Here is a 23744-nt window from a genome sequence, read left to right as displayed (position 1 = left end):
AATACATCATAATACTCAAGCTGGTTTCTTTATGTGAAAATTCAATTTTAACTTTGGATAATCATTAACACTTGAACCTTTCCTCAACCTCCTTAGGAACTGCCACTTTGCTAAGACTGTCTGTTTCTCAAAGTTTCACGTAAATGGCTGCATCTTCCTGTACCCCTGCATGCATAGACAAAAGGTCTTTGATCCTTTGTGCACAAGAAAGAAAAGCAACAATGATTGCATACATGGTAGAGTCTCTTTTTGTTCTGCAATGGTCACTGTTCTTTTCTTTACAGGGATAGTCTTGCATTTCTCTTAGTGGATCTAAAGCAGCTCCACATCAGAAATAGGAAATGTAACAAGCACGCAATTTGATCGATGCAATTACTCTGTTCACAATGGCTGCATTCTTAAAAACCTCCTGTGGCTGTTGTGACCAAAGTATGTTATAGACACCATACTGAGGTGAGCATTACTTGACAAACAATAATTTTAGTAAACTTTTACCACCTGCTATTAAAAAAAGTACTTGGAAAACCTTCTCCCTTGGCACTTTTCCTCAAAATGTCTAATATGCACATAATTGCAGGTTGAAAACAGAATCTCAAAATAAATTGTACACTTGTTTGTACTAAATAAATTGCACGTGGTATATTGTTCCAACAAAATCAATTGTCAATTTTCCAAAGTCTTTCTTCTGCAACTCTGAAAGGAAGCTATTTGTCCATTAACGTACCCCTGTATCATGTCAACAATACAGGAAACCTATCAATGCTGTTCCATGGTGAATTAAATACACACTACTAACTTTGGTTCCAAATTCACTAATCTCCATTCACCACCTCCCTATCCTTCATCAACGTAAATCCTATCCTTCAAAAGTCGTAACTGACAAATTTGAATATGCAGAAGAACCAGCTTTGAAATAACTTTGAAATGATATAGAAACAACAAATTTCTAACCTTTTCAACATCTGCTTTTGTTGCATTATGGTCGGAGTCTAATTTCTCGTAACACAGCTGCGCCTTCTCAGTCTCTTTGCATTCTCTCTCAAACTTCTTTTTACTCTGAAAGGAAAGGGGGTAAAAAAAATTGATGAATACTTCCAATTCAAAGCTTCCAATCAAGCTTTGCAAGTTGCCGATTCATTAAAGTGATGCTTACCTGGAACTTTGCAAAATCTCAATGAAATGATCAAAAAGTATAGTAAATATTCGGAAACAATAAAAGTGCTAAACCATTCAATTATAAAGTTAGGATTTATTTGAAACTAGATATATCTTTCTAAAATAAACCAAAATTATGTGCGGACAAAACCATTTAAATTTTAGCTTTGGATAATAGAATTTGAAGCTGGCAATCAGGTCTTCATTTTATGTTTATATCCGCAATTAGTCCACGGGGCCAGGCCAAGTTTTTTTTCCCCAGATTTAGCTGTCACAAGCATTTAGGTTTGGAAAAGAAATTACGAAAATAAAAGTACAGCTACAAAAAATTCTCATCTTGTTAAACAGCTAGCATTAAGCCATTTCTCAAAAGACTGGTTACAATAATCTGCAGAAGAGCATAACTGCATGAACAATCCGAAGAAAAGCCTAATCATGACAAATGGGGCATATAGTTAAAGGGTTCATCAAAAAAAATTAGATCTAAACTGATAAGTCTCGAGTCCCAGCACATCATTCTAGGGGGAGATTTTAACTGTATCATGGATCCCACAGTAGACAGGTTGCCCAAAGATTCCTCGAGACCCTCTGTACAAACTAAACAGTCTGTGTGGGGAATTAGGGTTGGAGGCGCCTCCACCCTACAAGTAGGGATTTTACATTTTCTCCAATCTGCACAGATGTCACACAAGGATTGATTTTTTTTCTGACCCCTGCAGTAACCCTGGATCTGGTGGCATCTTGTACGATTGATAATATTATCATCTCTGATCATGCTCCAGTTTACCTTATGGTAAAGATTAAGGACATTACAGTGGGTTCGAGGTACTGGCGAATGGATCCCTTTATCCTCGTGGGTAGTAAGTTTGTGGAGTATTTGTCTAGGGAATTTCGGGCGTTCCTAGACGTCAACACAGGCTCGGTTGATCGCTCACCCGTTCTCTGGGAAACTGCCAAAGCCTATGCTAGGGGATTAGTTATTTCATATTCCACTAGTAGGAAGCGGCAGAAGGGTGAGCAGCAATGTCTCCTTGAAGCACGGTTGAAGGCAGCAGAGAAGGCCTACTTTGGCAGACCCTCGTTGGTCAAACTACAGAGGATTACGGCACTACGGTCTACACTAAATTCCGTGCTCACGCAGATGGCAAAGAAGAAGCTGACTTTTGAAAAGCAAAAGCTATACGAGCATGGTGACAAGCCAGTGTATCTTGCCAGAAAGAGGAGTGCCCCACAAATCATTTTGGGAACCTAACATGTGATTCTAAAAAGGTTAATGTGGCGTTCCAGACATTTTACTCTAACTTATACCAATCTGAGGATTGTGAGGAGGGGCAGGCCAAAATGAAAACCTTTTTTCAGAGATGTGAAGCACCCGGGTGTGATTCCTGAACAACAGTCCTTTCTCAGTGCCCCATTATCAGAGCAAGTAGTGCAGGAAGCGGGACCTTGGGTTCATGTCACATTACAGGTGACCACCATTGCACTACATATACACACACACACACACACAGATATTCCTACACACAGAGATACCCCTACACACAGAGATACCCCTACACACAGAGATACCCCTACACACACAGATACCCCTACACACACAGATACCCCTACACACACAGATACCCCTACACACACAAACACACCTATACACACATATACACAGACGCGCACACAGACACCCACACACACCCACTCCCACATGCACCCCCTCACAGACTTAAGACACTCTGCACTCACTACACACACACATACACTTTCTCACACTCAACCCCCAACCCAGACAGACAGACACATACAGACAGACAACGACCCACTAACACACATATATTTGGTGGGGTGAATTTGTACTTACATTGTACTTTGCTCAAAAACTGCATTAATTCATGTAAATCTCCGTTATCTCACTTTTTAGATTAGAATCAATCTAAACATCATGGCATAGGCGGAGAACACAGGGGGCTAACACCTTCAGCATATTGGTAAAAACAATGACTGCAGATGCTGGAAACCAGATTCTGGATTAGTGGTGCTGGAAGAGCACAGCAGTTCAGGCAGCATCCAAGGAGCAGTAAAATCGACATTTCGGGCAAAAGCCCTTCATCAGGAATAAAGGCAGAGAGCCTGAAGCGTGGAGAGATAAGCGAGAGGAGGGTGGGGGTGGGGAGAAAGTAGCATAGAATACAATAGGTGAGTGGGGGAGGGGATGAAGGTGATAGGTCAGGGAGGAGAGGGTGGAGTGGATAGGTGGAAAAGGAGATAGGCAGGTGCGACAAGTCTGGACAAGTCATCGGGACAGTGCTGAGCTGGAAGTTTGGAACTAGGGTGAGGTGGGGGAAGGAGAAATGAGGAAACTGTTGAAGTCCACATTGATGCCCTGGGTTTGAAGTGTTCCGAGGCGGAAGATGAGGCGTTCTTCCTCCAGGCGTCTGGTGGTGAGGGAGCGGCAGTAAAGAAGGCCCAGGACCTCCATGTCCTCGGCAGAGTGGGAGGGGGAGTTGAAATGTTGGGCCATGGGGCGGTGTGGTTGATTGGTGCAGGTGTCCCGGAGATGTTCGCTAAAGCGCTCTGCTAGGAGGCGATTTGGTTTGGGCGAAGTCTTCATAAGATGGGTAAAGGTTCTCTACGGTGTATCTCTCTCGACGGTCATTACCAACAGGGTATGATCAAGCAATTTTAATATTTTTAGGGGCAGCCAGCAGGGCTGTCCCCTTTCCCCATTGCTTTTTACGTTGGTAATTGAACCACTGGCGGAGGCCATTTGTGGGGATCCCAATATATCAGCTCCAGAAGTGGGGTCAAAATTACACAAGATTCCGTTGTGTGCAGATGATGTCCTAATTTCTTTGACAAACCCAGCAGTTTCAGTGCCTTGCCTGACACAATGCATTCGCACGTTTGGCGCTTTTTCGGGGTATAAGATTAATTTTGCTAAATCAGAGGCTATGCCTATGGGTGGTCTTATGAAGGAGCGAGCTCTTGAGGGGGACTATAGATTCCCATTTAGGTGCTCACGGGGGAGGGGGGGGGGGGGGTGTATTTGGGCATATTCATTACTCCAGTTCTGGATTAGCTGTTCAAAGCCAATTTTACATAATTATTTGGAAAAACTAAACAAGATCTTCAAAGATGGGAGGCATTCCAGTCTCGTGGTTGGGTCGGATAGCGCTTATTAAGATGAATATTCTCCCTCGTTTGCTATATCCTATACAGATGCTTCCCCTGATTTTCAATAAGCAAACTCTCAGGAGACTGAACGGCTGGTTCAGCTCCTTTATTTGGCATCGTAAGTGGCCCCTCATTAAATTAGCCAAACTGCAGTTACCTCACAGATCGGGGGGAGCGGACCTACCAGACATTAAAAATTTCCAATTAAGCTCGCTTTTGACCTACATGAGTGATTGGGTTTGTGGAAATCCTCTTTCAATATGGCTAGATATCGAAGCCTCCAAGGCAAGGTGCTCCCTTACCAGTTTGGACAAGATGAGGACAGTTAGGGAATATTGCCATAACCCAATAGTCATCAACACTGTTAAAGCATGGAGGGCAATTTGGCAGAGGGAAGGCAATATTGGCAAAACATCTCTGTTTACACCTCGAGTGGGTATGCCAGGTTTTCAACTGGGTATGATAGACTCAGGATTTAAACATTGGGCAGCTAGGGGTGTGTCTTGCATTGGCAATTTATTTGAGGGAGACGTAATGATGTCCTTCGATCAGTTAGTATGGAAGTATGAGATATCTAATAGAGACCTCTTTCGTTTTTTTCAAGTTAGGGATTTTATTCAAAAAAAGACCACACTTTTGACAGATCCCTGCAAATCAGACATAGAGAGGGGGATGCCAAGGGCTAAGAGTACACTCTCTGTCAGTACTTTATATCATCAATTTGGGAGTGCCATCTCAGGTGAATATGATCGTCTCTGCAAGATGTGGGAGAGAGAGCTGGGTGTTGAAGTTTCCTCAGAGGCATGGGAGGATATTTGAAAGAATGCAAGGAAAATATCAATTTGCAATAGGCCCCATGCTTTACAGTTGAAGATTCTCCACAGGGTCCACTTGGCTCTAGGACGTTTGCCAAAATTTAAACTGGGGTATCTTCAGCATGTCCCAAGTGCAAGGTCACTCTTCCCCATTGTCTTTGGTCTTGCGATAGGCTTCAAACATATTGGAGTGCTGTGGTGGGCGCAATGGAGAGGAGAGGATTTTGGTGTAAGGGTGGAGAAGGACACTATTTTTTTGGACCATTGGATTCTCTTTTCGGGTGGACGTGACCTCCACAAGGAGGACGGTTCGCACCTAAATTGGAAGGGGACTAATATACTGGCAGGGAGATTTGCTAGAGCTGCTCGGGAGGATTTAAACTAGTAAGGTGGGGGGGGTGGGACCAAAGGAGATAGTGAGGATAGAGACTGGTACAGTTGAGAACAGAAGCGAGTCAAACAGTCAGGGCAGGCAGGGACAAGGTAGGACTAATATATTAAACTGCATTTATTTCAATGCAAGGGGCATAACAGATGAACTCAGGGCATGGTTAGGAACATGGGACTGGGATAGCATAGCAATTACAGAAACGTGGCTCAAGGATGGGCAGGTCTGGCAGCTTAATGTTTCAGGATACAAATGCTACAGGAAGGCATTTTTGATAAAGGATAGCATTACAGCTGTGTTGAGGATATTCCGGGAAATACATCCAGGGAAGTTATTTGGGTGGAACTGAGAAATAAGAAAGGGATGATCACCTTATTGGGATCGTATTATAGACCCCCTAATAGTCAGAGGGAAATTGAGAAACAAACTTGTAAGGAGATCTCAGCTATCTGTAACAATAATAGGGTGGTTATGGGAAGGGATTTTAACTTTCCAAACATAGACTGGGACTGCGATAGTGTTAAAAGTTTAGATGGAGAGGAATTTGTTAAGTGTGTACAAGAAAATTTTCTGGATCAGTATGTGGATGTACCTACTAGAGAAGGTGCAAAACTTGACCTACTCTTGGGAAATAAGGCAGGGCAGGTGACTGAGGTGTCCGTGGGAGAGCACTTTGTGGCCAGCGACCATAATTCTATTAGTTTTAAAATAGTGATAGAAAAGGATAGACCAGATCTAAAAGTTGAAGTTCTAAATTGGTGAAAGGCCAATTTTGTCTGTATCAGGCAAGAACTTTCAAAAGTTAATTGGGGGCAGATGTTCGCAGGTAAAGGGACGGCTGGAAAATGGGAGGCCTTCAGAAATGAGATAACAAGAATCTAGAGAAAGTATATTCCTGTTAAGGTGAAAGGAAAGGCTGGTACATGTAAAGAATGCTGGATGACTAAAGAAATTGAGGGTTTGGTTAAGAAAAAAGAGGAAGTATATGTAAGGTATAGACAGGATAGATCGAGTGAATCCTTAGAAGAGTATAAAGGAAGTAGGAGTATACTTAAGATGGAAATCAGGAGGGCAAAAAGGGGACATGAGATAGCTTTGGCAAATACAATGAAGGAGAATCCAAAGAGTTTTTACAAATACATTAAGGACAAGAGGGTAACTAGGGAGAGAATAGGGCCCCTCAGAAATCAGCAAGGCGGCCTTTATGTGGAGCCGCAGAAAATGGGGGAAGATACAAAACGAGTATTTTGCATCAGTATTTACAGTGGAAAAGGATATGCAAGATATAGAAAGTAGCAAAATATATGGTGACACCTTGCAAAATGTTCATATTACAGAGGAGGAAGTGCTGGATGTCTTGAAATGCATAAAGGTGGATAAATCCCCAGGACCTGATCAGGTGTACCCAAGAACACGGTGGGAAGCTAGAAAAGTGATTGCTGGGCCTCTTGCTGAGATATTTGTATCATCAATAGTCACAGGTGAGGTGCTGGAAGACTGGAGGTTGGCTAACATGGTGCCACTGTTTAAGAAGAGTGGCAAGGACAAGACAGGGAACTATAGACCAGTGAGCCTAATGTTGGTGGTGGGCAAGTTGTTGGAGGGAATCCTGAAGGACAGGATGTACATGTATTTGGAAAGGCAAGGACTGATTAGGGATAGTCAACACAGCTTTGTGTGAGGGAGATCATGTCTCACAAACTTGATTTGAGTTTTTTTGAAGATGTAACAAAGAGGATTGATGAGAGCAGAGCGGTAGATGTGATCTATATGGACTTCAGTAAAGCGTTCGACAAGTTTCCCCATGGGAGACTGATTAGCAAGGTTAGATCTCATGGAATACAGGGAGAACTAGCCATTTGGATACAGAACTGGCTCAAAGGTAGAAGACAGAGGGTGGTGGTGGAGGGTTGTTTTTCAGACTGGAGGCCTGTGACCAGTGGAGTGCCACAAGGATGGGTGCTGGGTCCTCTACTTTTTGTCATTTACATTAATGATTTGGATGCGAGCATAAGAAGTACAGTTAGTAAGTTTGCAGATGACACCAAAATTGGAGGTGTAGTGGACAGCGAAGAGGGTTACCTCAGATTACAACAGGATCTGGACCAGATGGGCCAATACAGGAGTTGAGAAGTCATGTTTGCGGCTGTACAGGACATTGGTTAGGCCACTGATGGAATATTGCGTGCAATTCTGGTCTCCTTCCTATCGGAAAGATGTTGTGAAACTTGAAAAGATTCAGAAAAGATTTACAAGGATGTTGCCAGGGTTGGAGGATTTGAGCTATAGGGAGAGGCTGAACAGGCTGGGGCTGTTTTCCCTGGAGCGTTGGAGACTGAGGGGTGACCTTACAGAGGTTTAAAAAATTATGAGGGGCATGGATAGGATAAATAGACAAAGTCTTTTCCCTGGGGTCGGCGAGTCCAGAACTAGAGGGCATAGGTTTAGGGTGAGAGGGGAAAGAAATAAAAGAGACCTAAGGAGCAACCTTCTCACACAGAAGGTGGTACATATATGAAATGAGCTGCCATGGGATGTGGTGGAGGCTGGTACAATTGCAACATTTAAGAGGCATTTGGACAGGTATATGAATAGGAAGGGTTTGGAGGGATATGGGCCGGGTGCTGGGAGGTGGGACTAGATTGGGTTGGGATATCTGGTCGGCATGGACAGGTTGGACCGAAGGGTCTGTTTCCGTGTTGCACATCTCTATGACTCTACATGCCAAGTTGCTCACATAGTTCAATAAAATGGAGTCAATTTTAACAAGGACATTAGGAATAGGAGATTAGTCCAGATGAATGCGTGGCTGGAGAGATAGTGCAAAAAGATGTGCTTTAGATTTCTGGGACCAATTTTGCAGTGGTGGGACCTGTACAACCTAAACTGGAATGGGACCACATCCTCGTGGGGAGGTTAGCTTGTGCTGCTGGAAAAAATTTAAACTAACTTGGCAGGAGTTAGAATCCAGAGAGAATCTCTACCAAAACTAAAATTCTCATCGGGTTCCTCAATGGCCCCACCCCTCTGTCAGTGATCTCTGACAACCCTCCACCCTCCAAGAGATCAGCCCCTCTTTCAATCCTGGTCTCAAGTCCTGATTTTAAAATGATGCAATTATGGTGACAACACCTCAGTTCTTGCCAGAATAGAGTTTGAAAGAGAAAATCAGGAAGCTTACATTATCCATCTGTTTCCAGCATGTGTCAAGGTACTGCTGGGCTTTACGTCCTTCTTGTAGGTGCTGCAAAAACAAAAAACAACCTCCAAGTATTCAATCATGAAATTGGATAACAGTCTAGTAATACTAAAGTCAGTGTTACAATTGTTACCCATTTTCACATGAGATTAGATAATGTGTCAGGTCTATAATTACAGATTTGTACATTTAGATTTTGAATTTTATTCCATGCATGGTATAGAGTAAAAGAGCCATGGAAATGTACAGCATGGATGCAGACCTTTCATCCACCTCATCCATGCTGACCAGATAGTCTACATAAATCTAGTCTCATTTGGCAGCATTTGGCCCATATCCCCCTGAACCCTTCCTATTCATATACCCATCCAAATGCCTTTTAAACATTGCAATTGTATCAAGCTCTACCACTTCCTCTGGCAACTCATTCCATACATGCACCACATGCTTGTGAAAACATTGCTCCTTAGGTCCCTTTGAAATCTTTCCACTCTCATCTTAAACCTATGCCCTTTAGTTCTGGACTACCCCAGCCCAGGGAAAGGACCTTGTCTACTCACCCTATCCATGCCCCTTATGATTTTATAAACCTGTATAAGGTTACTCCTCAGCCACCAATGCTCCAAGGAATATAGCCCCAGACTATTGAGCCTCTCCATACAGCTCAAACCCTCCAACTCTAGCAACATCCTCGTAAATCTTATCTGAACCCTTTCAAATATCACAACATCTTTCTTATAGCAGGGAGACCAGAAAATTTAACGCAGTATTCCAAAAGTGGTCTAATCAATGCCTTGTACAGCCACAACATGACCTCCCAACTCCTATACTCAAATGCACTGACCAACCATACCAAGCACCTTCTTCACTATCCTATTTACCCAAGACCCCACTTTCAAGAAACTATGAACGCACATTCCAAGGTCTTTTTGTTCAGTGACATTCTCAAGACCTTACCATTGTGTGTATAAGTCTTGCTCTGATTTGCCTTTCCAAAATGCAGTACCTGACATTTATCTAAATTAAACTCCATCTACCATTCCTCGGCCCATTGGCCCATCTGATCAAGATCCCGCTGTATACGGAGGAAACTTTCTTCACTGTCCACTACACCACCAATTTTGGCGCCATCTGCAAACTTACTAACTGTACCTCTAATGCTCACATCCAAATCATTGGACCCAGCAACGATCCTTGTGGCACTCCACTGGTCACAGGCCTCCATCTGAAAAACAACCCTCCACCACCACCCTCTGTCTTCTACCTTTGAGCCAGTTCTGTATCCAAATTGCTCGTTCTCCCTATATTCCACATGATCTAACCTTCCTAACGAGTCTACCATGAGGAACTTGTTGAACGCCTTACTGAAGTACATGTAGATCACATCTATGACTCTGCCCTAATCAATCCTCTTTGTTACGTCTTCAAAAAACTCCATGCTGTTCTTGCCTCATCCTGAGATCCACACACTGTGCCATGCATTGTCATATGCAATCTCTCACCAACAGCACCGCTTCACACTGGCTCAGAGCTGTTCTGCTCACCAGTTACATTTCTACCTCCGGCTCATTCAACATGCTTACAAGAAACTTTTCCTTTTCTTTCCAGGCATCAAAAAAATAAAGTTCTGAAGAGGGGTCACAGGACCCAAAACGTTAACTCTGATTTCTTTCCACAGATGAGCTTTTCCAGCAATTTCTGTTTTTGTCCCCAGAACATTACTTCAGTCTCTGGATTATTATTCTCATGATAATACCACTAGGTTATCATTTTCAAATTGCTCTGCCTGTATGCTTACATGTATCAAGTCCTCCTCACCAAAACATCTGTTTGATGACTGATACTGCTCCACCAAAGCTTCTAACTTAAAAAAATTTATACTGGTTTTTACATCACTCAATGCAATCACCACATCCCTCCAGTTTACAATTCTGAGTTATCTTACACATCCTGCAATCCTTTCACCCCATTATCAGCAACTGTGCCTTCAATCGCTTATCCATCACCTCGGATTCAAGCACAAAAACTTTATGGCTCTCCATCCTCCTTACACACCATCCCCCAAAACGACACTCTGAGCAAGCTACTTGCCATTGCTCCAAGCATCTCCTTCTTTGACTATGCATCAATTTTAATTGTTCCTTTTAAAGTACTGGACGGTTTTTGGACATTAAATAAACTATGTTTGTACAAGTTAATTCTATTGATACAACTATATTTTAAAACAAAACAAAAATTGTCAGCACGTGGGGCACCACAGTATGCCTAGCAAAGGCAGAGCAGAATACATCAGCATCTGTTCTACTCCTGACATTAAAAAGATTCCTACTGGAAAATGCAGAGACATACTAACATTGGTCCAGGACAGGAACACCAATTGTTTCCATTTGTTCTCCCAGTTTTTGTCTCTCTCCTTAATGTCAAATCTTTTCCAACATGCATCTTGATCAATAATTTCGAGCTTACATGGGTCAAGCTTCAGATATAACATTCACTCTGCCCACCCTCTATGCCCATGGAAACTCCAGAAATCCTGACAGTGTGTAAGTGATTGATCATTGACCATTGTATCTGGGGAAAAGATATTCTGGGAGGAGGAGGTAGAACATAATTTAGGGAAATTGTTCTTAAACTCTAATATCATATTACGTGCAGAACAATTATCCATTCAGGAATTAGGTTAAATATTTCACATTATAACCTTATTAACAATGGACAGAGAACCATAACTGAAGAGCATTCTTTTTTCAACACTGATGTTAAATAAAACTTGCAACTGATTCTTTGCTAGTCAGTGCAGAAGAACTGGGAGGTTAAACTCAAAAGGGTCAATAGTCTTAAGTTTTGAATAAATACTGGAAAAAAAAGTTGCTGGTCATCTGTTAAGGCAGCATCTAGGAAATAAATTTGTGCATGTATACAAGACACAATACGTAGCATTAAACTTACAGCATCATTTCAAATTAAATTGCCATAATAGGACAAGGGAAATGTAAATTTAAAGCAGTAAAAAAAAATAAATTTAGGACTAACATCAAGAATGGGCAATGCATAGAGATACAGATAAAGCAATGAATGAAAATATTTGTAAAGCATTTCAGAAATAACTTGATGGTACAATGCAGGTATTTGGATCTTTCAGGACAGATGAATTTGGATATATGGCTCCCTCATCTGTAATTATTTTATGAACTGTATTGCATTAACTTTTCTGTCCATCACAATCAGAGTTCTGCATTTCTTTTCAACAAAAAGTAAAGAATCTAAAATTAGTTTGAAGTCTACATTTCATCATGTAAAGAAAATAAATGAGAGAACACTCACAGCTTTCCTTTCCATTTTTAGTTCATGAGAATATCTCATGAGCTCCCCATAGACTCTATGGCCTATCTCTTCTGCAACAACTTCACGTTGGCCTGCATAGTCATTGAGTTCATTAAGAACTTGAAAGAAGGATTGACAGTAGGTAAATCTGCAGAAACAAAATAATTAGAATTAGTGCAGGCAATATTGTTAAATTCCTCAATGGGGACAGAAAGTGACTGATTTTGTCAGGTAAAATATGTTAGAACACAGACATAGAACATTACAGCGCTGTACAGTCCTATCGGCCCTCGAAGTTGCGCTGACCTGTGGAACCAATCTGAAGCCCATCTATCCTACACTATTCCATTTTCATCCATACGCTAATACAGACAAAGCATCAGCCTTAGTAAAAATATATGTAAAATTGGGCAACAAAACAATAGTTAAAATAATCTATAAATGACCAAGTTAAAGTGCAGTATCATGTAATTGAACAAATAAATGGGAAACTGTGTCACTGTAAAAACCACACAACACCAGGTTATAGTCTAACAGGTTTATTTGGAAGCACTAGCTTTCGGAGCGCTGCCTCTTCATCAGTTGGTTGTGGAATATGACCATATGGACGGAATTTATAGCAAACAAGTTAGTGTCATGAAGTTGTAAAGAGAGATTAAACAACTAAAGTTTAATATATCATTACAACTCCATGACACTGTAACTTGTTTGTTGTACATTCTGTGTCATATGGTCATGTTCCACAACCAACTGATGAAGAGGCAGCACCTCGAAAGCTAGTGCTTTCAAATAAGCCTGTTGGACTGTAATGTGGAGTTATGTGATTTTTTAACTTTGTCCACCCCAGTCCAACATGGGTGTAAATTTAAAAGATTAAATGGGAATCTCTCTCTGGACAATATAATGTTAAGGGTTAAACTGCATTATCTTTGGGTGGGGACGATAGGCAAGAATGCGAATCACCCACACCCCAATTAGACATCATTGCTACTATTCCCCTTGCTATTGTCAAGTTAAACTATCGTTCAATTTCTTCCATTCAGAAATGTTTTCTGGCCAGAGCTATTTTGCACCTACATTGTCTTGGGAAAATCACTGAGTCAGGAAATTGTCTGCATAACGATTCCCCACGATTAGGGCATTAGCATTTGCATTATTTCAAAGGATGATCTCATCGTGCCATTGTACCTGGAATAACATGTGACTGTGAGTAACTGGGGTATGTCTTGAGGGGCATGTGACTGTGGGGGATTGGCCAGAGCATCTGTAAGCATGGCCAACTGACCTGGAGAAAGGGGATGTGTTTTCTTTGTTCAGTGTCTCACTTTGACTCAACATCGAATGCCTGTGAGGGGGATCTAAAAGGGTCACCGAAATTGTACAAGCTTTAATAAACCTTAACTGTTTACAGAATTTGGTGTGCGCAAATTGTATCTCGTGTGGAAAACCTTGGGAAAAGAACCTAACATCGACACCTCTAAATCATGTGTCAATGTAAACATCACACACGAGATGAATTTGGATGCAATATGAGCAAGTACATAATGAAGGAGCATTGAATTGAGATATAACTAGGGACAAGATATGATAGATTTGAGACTTTCAAAGCCTATGCAGAAGCAATCAAATGTAAACAATGTGTTGGGAGACTTAATCAGAAAGTGAAATGCAAATCCTTTCTATCTCAAAACCTACAGCCTTCAATTTCTGCCTCCACCCATATAGAGTTAGAGAGATGTACAGCATGGAAACAGACCCTTCGGTCCAACCTGTCCATGCCGACCAGATATCCCAAACCAATCTAGTCCCACTTGCCAGCACCCGGCACATACCCATCCAAATGCCTCTTAAATGTTGCAATTGTACCAGCCCCACCACATCCTCTGGCAGCTCATTCCATACAGGTACCACCCTCTGCGTGAAAAAGTTGCTCCTTAGGTCTCTTTTATATCTTTCCCCTCTCACCCTAACCTATGTCCTCTAGTTCTGGACTCCTCCACCCCAGGGAAAAGACTATCCTATCCATGCCCCTCATAATTTTGTAAACCTCTATAAGGTCACCCCTCAGCCTCCGACGCTCCAGGGAAAACAGCCCCAGCCTGTTCAGCCTCTCCCTGTAACTCAAATCCTCCAACCCTGGCAACATCCTTGTAAACCTTTTCTGAACCCTTTCAAGTTTCACAACATCTTTCTGATAGGAAGGAGACCAGAATTGCATGCAATATTCCAACAGTGGCCTAACCAATGTCCTGTACAGCCGCAACATGACCTCCCTACTCCTGTACTCAATACTCTGACCAGCATACCAAAAGCCTTCTTCACTATCCTATCGATTTGAGACTCCACTTTCAAGGAGCTATAAACCTGCACTCCAAGGTCTCTTTGTTCAGCAACACTCCCTAGGACCTTACCATTAAGTGTATAAGTCCTGCTAAGATTTGCTTTCCCAAAATGCAGCACCTCACATTTATCTGAATTAAAGCCACTTCTCAGCTCATTGGCCCATCTGGTCCAGATCCTGTTGTAATCTGAGGTAACCCTCTTCTCTGTCCACTACACCTCCAATTTTGGTGTCATCTGCAAACTTACTAACTGTACCTCTTATGCTCGCATCCAATCATTTGTGTAAATGACAAAAAGTAAAGAGCCCAGCACCGATCCTTGTGGCACTCCACTGGTCACAGGCCTCCAGTCTGAAAAGCAACCCTCTACCACCACCACCCTCTATCTTCTACCTTTGAGCCAGTTCTGTATCCAAATGGCTAGTTCTCCCTGTATTCCATGAGATCTAACCTTGCTAATCAGTCTCCCATGGGGAACCATGTCGAACGCCTTACTGAAGTCCATATTGATCACATCTACTGCTCTGCCCTCATCAGTATTCTTTGTTACTTCTTCAAAAAAACTCAATCAAGTTCTCAACTCATTGGCTTTTATTCAAAGACACTGCTAAACTAGTTGTGATTTGCGAATTGTTGTCATTGGTCTTTGTGATGTTAATCAGTGACTGGTAATATAAGGGCGCAAGATGTATAAACATCCTTAACTTTCAAAGTAGAGAACTAGTCACCTCATCCATCACTCTCAAAAACAGTGAGAAATCTTGTGTGTATAAAAGATCACCAATTTCACAGGAACCAAGGAATTGTGAAAATGTGCCCATCTAATTTGCCTTCTACCATCCTGGTAATGATACAATGATAAAACAAGCTCTTGACTAATTATTGCAATCAACCTTCATCAAGTTGACAGCAGGTGATATGGAAACCCTAGTAGTATGAAAATGTCCAGAACCACAGATCAAAACCATTTTTTAACCAAAACAGATGGCCCTCATTTTTCCCACTTTCCTCTGTCATCATGATCCACAATCCCTCACACACAAGGATGACCTCTGTCAGGCTTGAGTGTTGAGATTACTCTGAAGCCCAAACTTGGATCTATAGGTTGTTCCATAGTAGAGGCATTGTTGTGAGGGGAAGTGGAATTCATAGTGCCCTGTTGGTTTCCTTCCCCTCAGCCATCACCGCTTCACTTCATATTGGAGTTAGTCAATACAACAGCCTTATAGGCTGAGACCACTTTTGTTGACTTCAGAGACCCTCATTAAAAAGATATTGTAGCTTGAAGACAACAACACTGGCACAGTTGACATAGTGCTGGACTACTTCATATTTAATATCACTTATTGAAGTGGTTTCTAGTTTGAGTGTTTGATAATTTGAGAGCTTTCTATTTGTTGGTGGCTCAAAATTAACTTTGTTTCTGTTTCCATGCTGAGTTATTTTGAAACAGTTTTGAAACTTTAGAGAGAATGAGTGTTCCATGCATCAGAAGGTAAAATAATGAGCCAGTGTTTATGTGGTGAATCTAGTTCAATTTCTGGTCAATGGTAACCTTCTGCCCTGCAAGATATCGATAGTGGGAGATTCAGTGATGGTAACACCATCAAATATCAAGGGGCCAATCATTCACATCTCAAATCATATTTTCCCTATGCCAATTTGCGTGTGGTTCAGGTAACAATCCAGAGGTTCTCCTTCATAATTTAGTGTCTAGCTCCTCATATCAATTGTGTAGAACCTCTCTTTACATTATTGACATCTATAATGGTTCACAACGACTGCATCATCCTCCGTCTCTGTAAATTCCTCTCCATCCCTGAACAGATATCAAATGCTAAATATGCCCATAATCAAGTCTTTACCTGGGTTCTTCATCTTTACTTGAACGTTTGGGACCATATTTCTTAACAAGGTTCCTGTAAATAAAATAACATTTAATATTAATGTAGGTACATGATCTTTGTCCATGTAGTGTTTTAGGGCATCCAAAAGTGTTCTAAGCGTTAAAGGAAGTGCAAATTCATTTTATCTTTGCAGCTAGGGTAACTGCATCCAGTTCAAAAACAGTCTTTTAAAAACATGAACAGCAAACCAGAAATCGCTATCTAACGATTGAGAAAATTGCATATGCGATATGAAACAAAGATCCCCAGAAAGCTTCATGTCGGTAGTAGTTCAAATAATGTATGAAGTGCAAGTCACCAAGTTCCCAAAAAAGACTGCTCCTCACTGGGGGAGAGTCGATTGCTGGTGAATTTAATCTGAAGATTACAAATGCCTAAAATAAATGATAAGGTTCTGAAAGCAGGGCCTTCACCGTGACCTCAGCTGGTACATATATCCAGCCACACTGTTGGTTCATTCTACATCGCAAGCCAGCCATCCAAACAACTGAGCGAATTGACTCCAATAATGCTAAAATTACTGGTGCAAAAGAAAGATAATTTCAAAATATGTGAATTTTGCTGTGGTAAGAGCTTGCATGTACAAGTGCATGTGTAAACAAAGAAAATGTATGTTAAAACTCCTTTAAAACATCTTCATATTTAAGGTGCTGCCTCTACCCAATTTCAGACTGGGTGCAAGTCACAGTATTTCATCTTTTAGTAAATACTGTTACCCTAAACTTATTAACATATTCTATGATCACTTGGTTTCACAATTGACAGCATTGTTTACAGACAATATGCTGTAATGTGAAATCTGTTTGCACTTTCAGGGATTAAGATCCCAAGGGTTATGTAATTGACTTAAGTCACACTCATGTTACAGATATAAAATAAATATTAGGATTTACCGTGTGATGCATGGGTTCCAGTTCAATGAATGTTTTTTTTAAATAATTGAGCATGTTTATTTAGTCTTCATTTGCTAGTTAGAAATGGCAGAAAATAGAAATTTTCTTACCACCAAGGTCCAGCTATAATGCAGTTTCGAATTTTGGACACAGGCATTCACGTTATAATGGACCTTCCACTGTACAATTACATATAAATGCATGAAGACAAGGAAATGACAGCATGACCCATCAATCCATATTTTGTACATTACCTGTCTACCCCAGTTAGATAGTACCTTGGACAAGTGGGGAGCCAATGTAAAACTGTTTGGCCAACGTAGAATGAAAATGTTATTGCATGAACCAGATCAACGCTCCCTTTAAAAATACTGAATCAATCACATGGCAAACCTTCAGTTACTTTCACCAATACAGAGTTGTCAAATATCCATGATCATATGAACAGACACTTGGCAAGTAACCTTTGGAATAAAAGTACAGAGCATGATGGAAATTCTGCACCCTTTGTGAAACAAAACTGCTTGCAAATTGCTGGAAGTCTGAGCAGATACTGAGGATAACAAGGTTGCAAGTTCAAGAAAAGGTGAAACCAACACCATGGAGGGATTTAATGTTACAGAAATATACAGGCATGACAGAATAGGCATTTGCGCTCAGAATTACATCAACTACAGAAAGAAATAAGGTGAGAGAAGGTAGATTAGATTAAAAGAGAGAAAATAAATTTAAAGGAAACCAAGAAAGTTAATTATTATGTATTCTAGGAAGCTCTAGCATTTAACACTCAAGTGAGATTTAACAGTTCAAATTGCTCACTTCCTGAGAAGGAAAGGTCAGTTGCCTTTGTTAAAAATTAATACATCATTAAAATAGTGCTTATACTCTCAATTGCCAGGCTTGACTTTCTATGGGGAGTTTAACACATTATTAGTGTACAATTTCTAAAACAACAGAAAGGCCAAGGCTATTGGTGTAGAGCCAAGTATGGATCGACAAAACTGATGGATGTGCATATGACAGTCACAACTCATGGTGGGACTTTTAATTTGATAAAATTTGCTAGCCAATAATAAGTGCTCATGTTTAATGCTGTTATTTTTCCAATAAGATCTGTGCAAACATAATGCTTCATCATTACAGATGTGACTAGTCTTCAAATGGGTTGATTGTTCAACTAATTCACACAGAAGTTCACTACTTGATTTAAATTTAAATTCAAATTTAATTGGAAGTTTGAAAGAACAACTCTTTCTCGCATTCCAAAGTAGCACCTTTACTTTTCTGTTTAGATTGAGTGGCCTTGGTTTTGTTGTCAACTGTGGAGGGATGGTGTTGAGCACTGACTTCAGGAATATTACCCACAAGAGTTTAGTAAACTTTAAAGCACCAATTCCCTTTATTCTGATATAGCACCAGATTCAAAGCTATCTGGAGGGTAATCTATGACATTCAGCAACATTTAATCAATCAGACTGAAGAACTATCATTGACAGCAAATCAGAAAATTTACAGCTTGTATTATTACATTTTTGAAAATCATTTCACAAAGTGAAATGAAAATTCTGATGCTCAAATAGGATTACAGTAGCTGAAATATTAAACTTTAAAGATGATGGTAGCCATTGAATCTTCGTTTGTTATTCTGAGAGTTTTTTGGGGGCCAAGTTTATCAATAGAAATTCAAATTTAGAATGCCATTGAAGACCCAATTACACCAAAATCAAAAAGAAGAATTTATAGTTAACAATAATAAAACAGTCCAACATGCTTCACAGCTATATGTTAAAACAACATATGACAAGTTAGTCACAGAATGTCAGGTAACCAAGGGTTATGTTTTAAGGAGTCTCTTAAAAGAGGAAGAGAATTGGAGAGCTGCAGAGAGTAACATTTCAGAGCTTCAGGCTGAGTAAAGTGAAGGCACAGCAACCAACAATACAGCAATTAAAATTGGGGATGCTCAAGGGTCTAGAATTAGATAAGCTTAAACAGATTTTTGAGCATTATGAAACTGAAGGAGATTACAGAGATGGGTCGGCAAGGCCATGGAAGGACTTGAAACATCGATGAGAAATTCAAAGCCAAAATGACTCGTAACTGGGAGCCAAAGGAGGTCAACTATGAATGCATTTGAATCGTTTAAGTCCAGAGATGATAAAGGGATGGATGAAGGTCTTTGTAGGAATAATGAGATGAGGAAGAGGTAAGTAAGATGATATAGAGATAGAAACAGGTGACCTTCATGATTGCACTAATGAAGTCAGAGCTCACATTGGGGTTAATCACGACTCCAAGGTTACAAAGAGACTCGTCTAATCTCAGGCTGCTGCCAGACAGGAACTGGTTGACTGAAGATGGGAACAGGAGAAAATGAGAACTGCAAATGCTGGAGATCAGAGTCGAGAGCGAGGTGCTGGAAAATCACAGCAGGTCAGGCACCATCCGAGGAGCAGGAGAATCAACATTTAGACCATAAACTTTTCATCAGGAATGAGGCTAGTGGGCCAAGGGGGTTGAGAGATAAATGGGAGGGGTTGGCCCTGGGGGTGGAGGTAGGTGAGACTGCAATAGATAGATGAAGGTGATAGGTCGGAGAGGAGGGTGGAACGGATAGATGGGAAAGATGATAGACAGGTCAAGAGGGTTGTGCAAAGTTGGAGGCGTGGGACTGGGATAAGGTGGGAGGAGGGGAAGTGAGGTAACTGGTGAAATCCACATTAATCCTGTGGGGTTGCAGGGTCCCAAGGCGGAAGATGAGGCATTCTTCCACCAGACGTCAGGTGGTTAGGGTTTGGCAATAGAGGCGGCCTAGGACCTGCATGTCCTTGGTGGATTGGGAGGGGGAGTTGAAGTGTTCAGCCATGGGGTTGGTTGATGTGGGTGTCCCAGAGATATTCTCTGAAAAGATTTGCAAGTTGAAGAGGAGACCATATCGGAAGCAATGGATACAGTAGATGACATTTGTGGAGGAATAGATAAATTTCTGTTGGATGTAGAATGATCCTTTGGGGTCTTGGACAGAGATGAAGAGGGAGGTTTGGGCACAGGTTTTGCACTTCCTCCAAACCAAAGGAGTAGCCATGGGCACCCGACTTCCCCTCCTCCCACCTTATCCCAGTCCCACGCCTCCAACTCTGCACAACCCTCTTGACCTGTCTATCATCTTTCCCATCTATCCGTTCCACCCTCCTCTCCGACCTATCACCTTCATCTATCTATTGCAGTCTCACCTACCTCCACCCCCAGGGCCAACCCCTCCCATTTATCTCTCAACCCCCTTGGCCCACTAGCCTCATTCCTGATGAAAAGTTTATGGTCTAAATGTTGATTCTCCTGCTCCTCGGATGGTGCCTGACCTGCTGTGATTTTCCAGCACCTCGCTCTCGACTATCACGCCTCATTAATCATTTTGGCATCATATGTAAGGACCCCAGCACTGTCTCTAATTGCAGTGATGGATTGGGGAGCACGCTTTGTCCTAGTCAGGTACACTAAATACTTTCAAAGTATTTAGCAAAAACAAGTTCTTTCTTTGCAGTTTGTATAAGTATTGAATTCAAGGCAGCCCAGAGGGCCGTGATCTGCTGTGGCTTAGTCACCGAAGGCCGCGCAAAATGTGCCGCCTCAACGGCTTTCAACCATGTCTCAAGTAGATGCTGCTGTCCCCCCTTCTATAGTTTCGGGCTAGCCAAATAGGAAAGAGCGAATCCACTAGCAAAGGCCTTAGCTGTCTCCCGTAGCATAAACGGACTACTAGCCGTGCCCAAGTTGATCGTCAAGCACTCCTGAAACTCCTTCAAAAAATATTCCACAAATTTGGAATCCTTAAGGAAAAAAGGATCCAAATGCCAGTGCCGCAAACCCAGCCCCTCACTTTTGGTCTTAACCTCCAAATATACTGCCACATGATCAGAGATAGCTATATTCCCAATTTTACAACCCATAATCGCATCCAGAAGGGTCAAGGGAGCCAGAAAAAGATCAATCCTCATGTGACATTTATGTGGGTTTGGAAAAAAGGTGAAGTCCCTGCTGGTCAGGTGAAGACATCTCCAAATGTCCACCAGCCCCAACGCCTCGCATAAGTCAGCCACCTGCTTGGCCTGCAAAGAAATATTTGGGGGCCCACTAAGCATCCTGCCCACAGTCGGATCCAAAAGCCAAATGAAATTCTCCCCCCCCAACCTCCCTGCATAATAATGTACAGTGTTTCAAAGGCATTCAGCTTAGAGAAGGTACTAATCAAAAATTTGAGGGGATGCGCCGGAAGACAGTAGACATTTAAAATGCCATATTCCTCCACATGTATCAGGGCTTTAAGTATCACGAACCACCTCTGCTCATCTTTCACATGCTCTAATAATGTGAATAGAAGATTTTTGTGGATAAGTACCGTCACTCCCTATTTTTAGTAGTAAAGGATGAAAAGAATACCCGGTCATCACCCCCCCTGTTGTAACTTCAGGTGCACCCCATCATCAAGATGGGCTTCCTGCAACAAAGCAATATCAACCCTTACCCTCTTAAGGCTAGAAAGCCTTTATCTCCTTTTATCAGTCAAATGCCTTCCCTTGATGTTCCAGGTGCACCATTTAATAAGACACTTAGCCATATCCCCTTTCAGAGACCCTTCAACCCCCGGTAGGGAGTACCCTGCTTACAATGCGCCAAGCAAATAAAGATTCATTGCGTCACAGAATTGTGTATACAAAAGCTACTCTATCACAACTACACAAACAACTATTGCTACCAAAAAACTACAAATAAAAACTATAAAACCTTGAACGGGAGACTCTCCCCCCTGCCAATAGGGAGCACTCGTCCTACCCAACCTCTCCTTCAAGCCCGGATTGTGCCCCAGCCTTAGGCAAAAAAAATCTAAACAAGGAGATAATCCTTAAATCAACAAAAAAAAAGACAAAGTCAGGATAAGCACTCTGCCCATCCCAGGCTCCATGTCACCCCTACCTGCGACTAAAAAGAAAAAGCAAATAAAGGGAGACAACAAAGGACTCCCACAAAATTTTCCATGATAAAGTCCAGTTATAAAAGGAACAACTTATTCCAAGATGTAAAAAAAAAGTTACTGGGGAAAGAGAAAGGAAAAAAAGGAGGAAAAACACAGGGAGGGAAGGAAAAGAGGGCGAACATTAACTGCATTCTTCAGATCAGTCAGTCTATTTGTAGTGTATACAAAGTTCTGGCTTTATCTGGTAAGTCAAATGTATAAACTGAGCTCTCGTGGCTGAAACGAAGCACCGTGGGGTACCTCATGGAGTACTGAATGCCCAGGTTCCTCAGCCTCTTTTTAACTTCATCAAAGGACGACCTCTTTCGAATTAAAGCTGCCGAGAAATCCTGGAAAAAACATGATTTTTAACCCCTTGTGAAGCAGTACCTTTGGGTCTTTTCCCAATGATCCGGAGGTTTCTATCACTTTTTGCTTGTCCTGAACATGAATGGAAGTGCACTAGGACTGGGCGGGGGCGCTGTATCAGCCCAGACCTGTGCACTGCAATCCGATAGGCCCTTTCAATCTGCAGCCAGCTGGACTCTATTTGAAGGCCCAGGAACTGCGGCAGCCAATTTTCAAAGAAGCTGCCAATAGACAACAGACAATAGGTGCAGGAGAAGGCCATTCTGCCCTTCGAGCCAGCACCACCATTCATTATGATCATGGCTGATCATTCTCAATCAGTATCCTGTTTCTGCTTTATCCCCATAACCCTTGATTCCACTATCCTTAAGAGCTCTATCCAACTCGTTCTTGAAAGTATCCAGAGAATTGGCCTCCACTTCCTTCTGGGGCAGAGCATTCCATACACCCACCACTCTCTGGGTGAAGAAGTTTCTCCTCAGCTCTGTTCTATTGGCGGAAACATGCTTCCTGCCTCCAGAGTGTCAAATCCTTTAATAATCTTATATGTCTCAATCAGATCCCCTCTCAGTCTTCTAAACTCAAGGGTATACAAGCCCAGTCGCTCCAATCTTTCAGCGTAAGATAGTCCCGCCATTCCAGGAATTGACCTCGTGAACCTACGCTGCACTCCCTCAATAGCCAGAATGTCTTTCCTCAAATTTGTAGACCAAAACTGCGCACAATATTCCAGGTGCGGTCTCACCAGGGTCCTGTACAGCTGCAGAAGGACCTTTTTGCTTCTACACTCAATTCCTCTTGTTATGAAGGCCAGCATGCTATTAGCTTTCTTCACTGCCTGCTATACCTGCATGCTTGCTTTCATTGACTGATCTACAAGAACACCTAGATCTTGTACTGCCCCTTTACCTAACTTTCAGAAAGCATTTGATAAAGTCCCACATAGGAGGTTAATGAACAAAATTAGGGCACATGGTATTAGGGGCAAAATACTGACATGGATTGAAAATTGGTTGGCTGACAGGAAACAAAGAGTAGTGATAAATGGCTCCCTTTTGGAATGGCAGGCGGTGACCAGTGGTATGCCATTTAGGTAGTAATCTGCCTTCCTGTTCTTGCCACCAAAGTGGATAACCACACATTTATCCACATTAAACTGCATCTGCCATGCATCCA

At 41.8% G+C, this 23744-nt stretch overlaps 1 protein-coding gene across 6 annotated transcripts in view; it reads right to left on the bottom strand.

Annotated features, from left to right (window-relative positions):
• The window catches only part of fnbp1l (formin binding protein 1-like), a 206639-nt gene that overhangs the window by 56605 nt on the left and 126290 nt on the right, over window positions 1-23744 (bottom strand). For all 6 annotated transcript variants that reach the window (XM_043698825.2, XM_043698826.2, XM_087990466.1 and 3 more), the window contains exons 3-6: window positions 16254-16307; window positions 12047-12194; window positions 8705-8767; window positions 952-1056 (exon numbers count right to left, since the gene is read on the bottom strand). In XM_043698825.2, the coding sequence (XP_043554760.1) occupies window positions 952-1056; window positions 8705-8767; window positions 12047-12194; window positions 16254-16307 (370 nt within the window). The remainder of the gene's footprint in view (window positions 1-951; window positions 1057-8704; window positions 8768-12046; window positions 12195-16253; window positions 16308-23744) is intronic.

The sequence above is a fragment of the Chiloscyllium plagiosum genome, unplaced genomic scaffold, assembly GCF_037043375.1.
Source record: "Chiloscyllium plagiosum isolate Xiang-an unplaced genomic scaffold, Cpla_swu_hap1 HiC_scaffold_9, whole genome shotgun sequence".
In the NCBI taxonomy this organism is placed as follows: domain Eukaryota; kingdom Metazoa; phylum Chordata; class Chondrichthyes; order Orectolobiformes; family Hemiscylliidae; genus Chiloscyllium; species Chiloscyllium plagiosum.
This window is presented reverse-complemented; position numbering and strand designations above follow the sequence as displayed.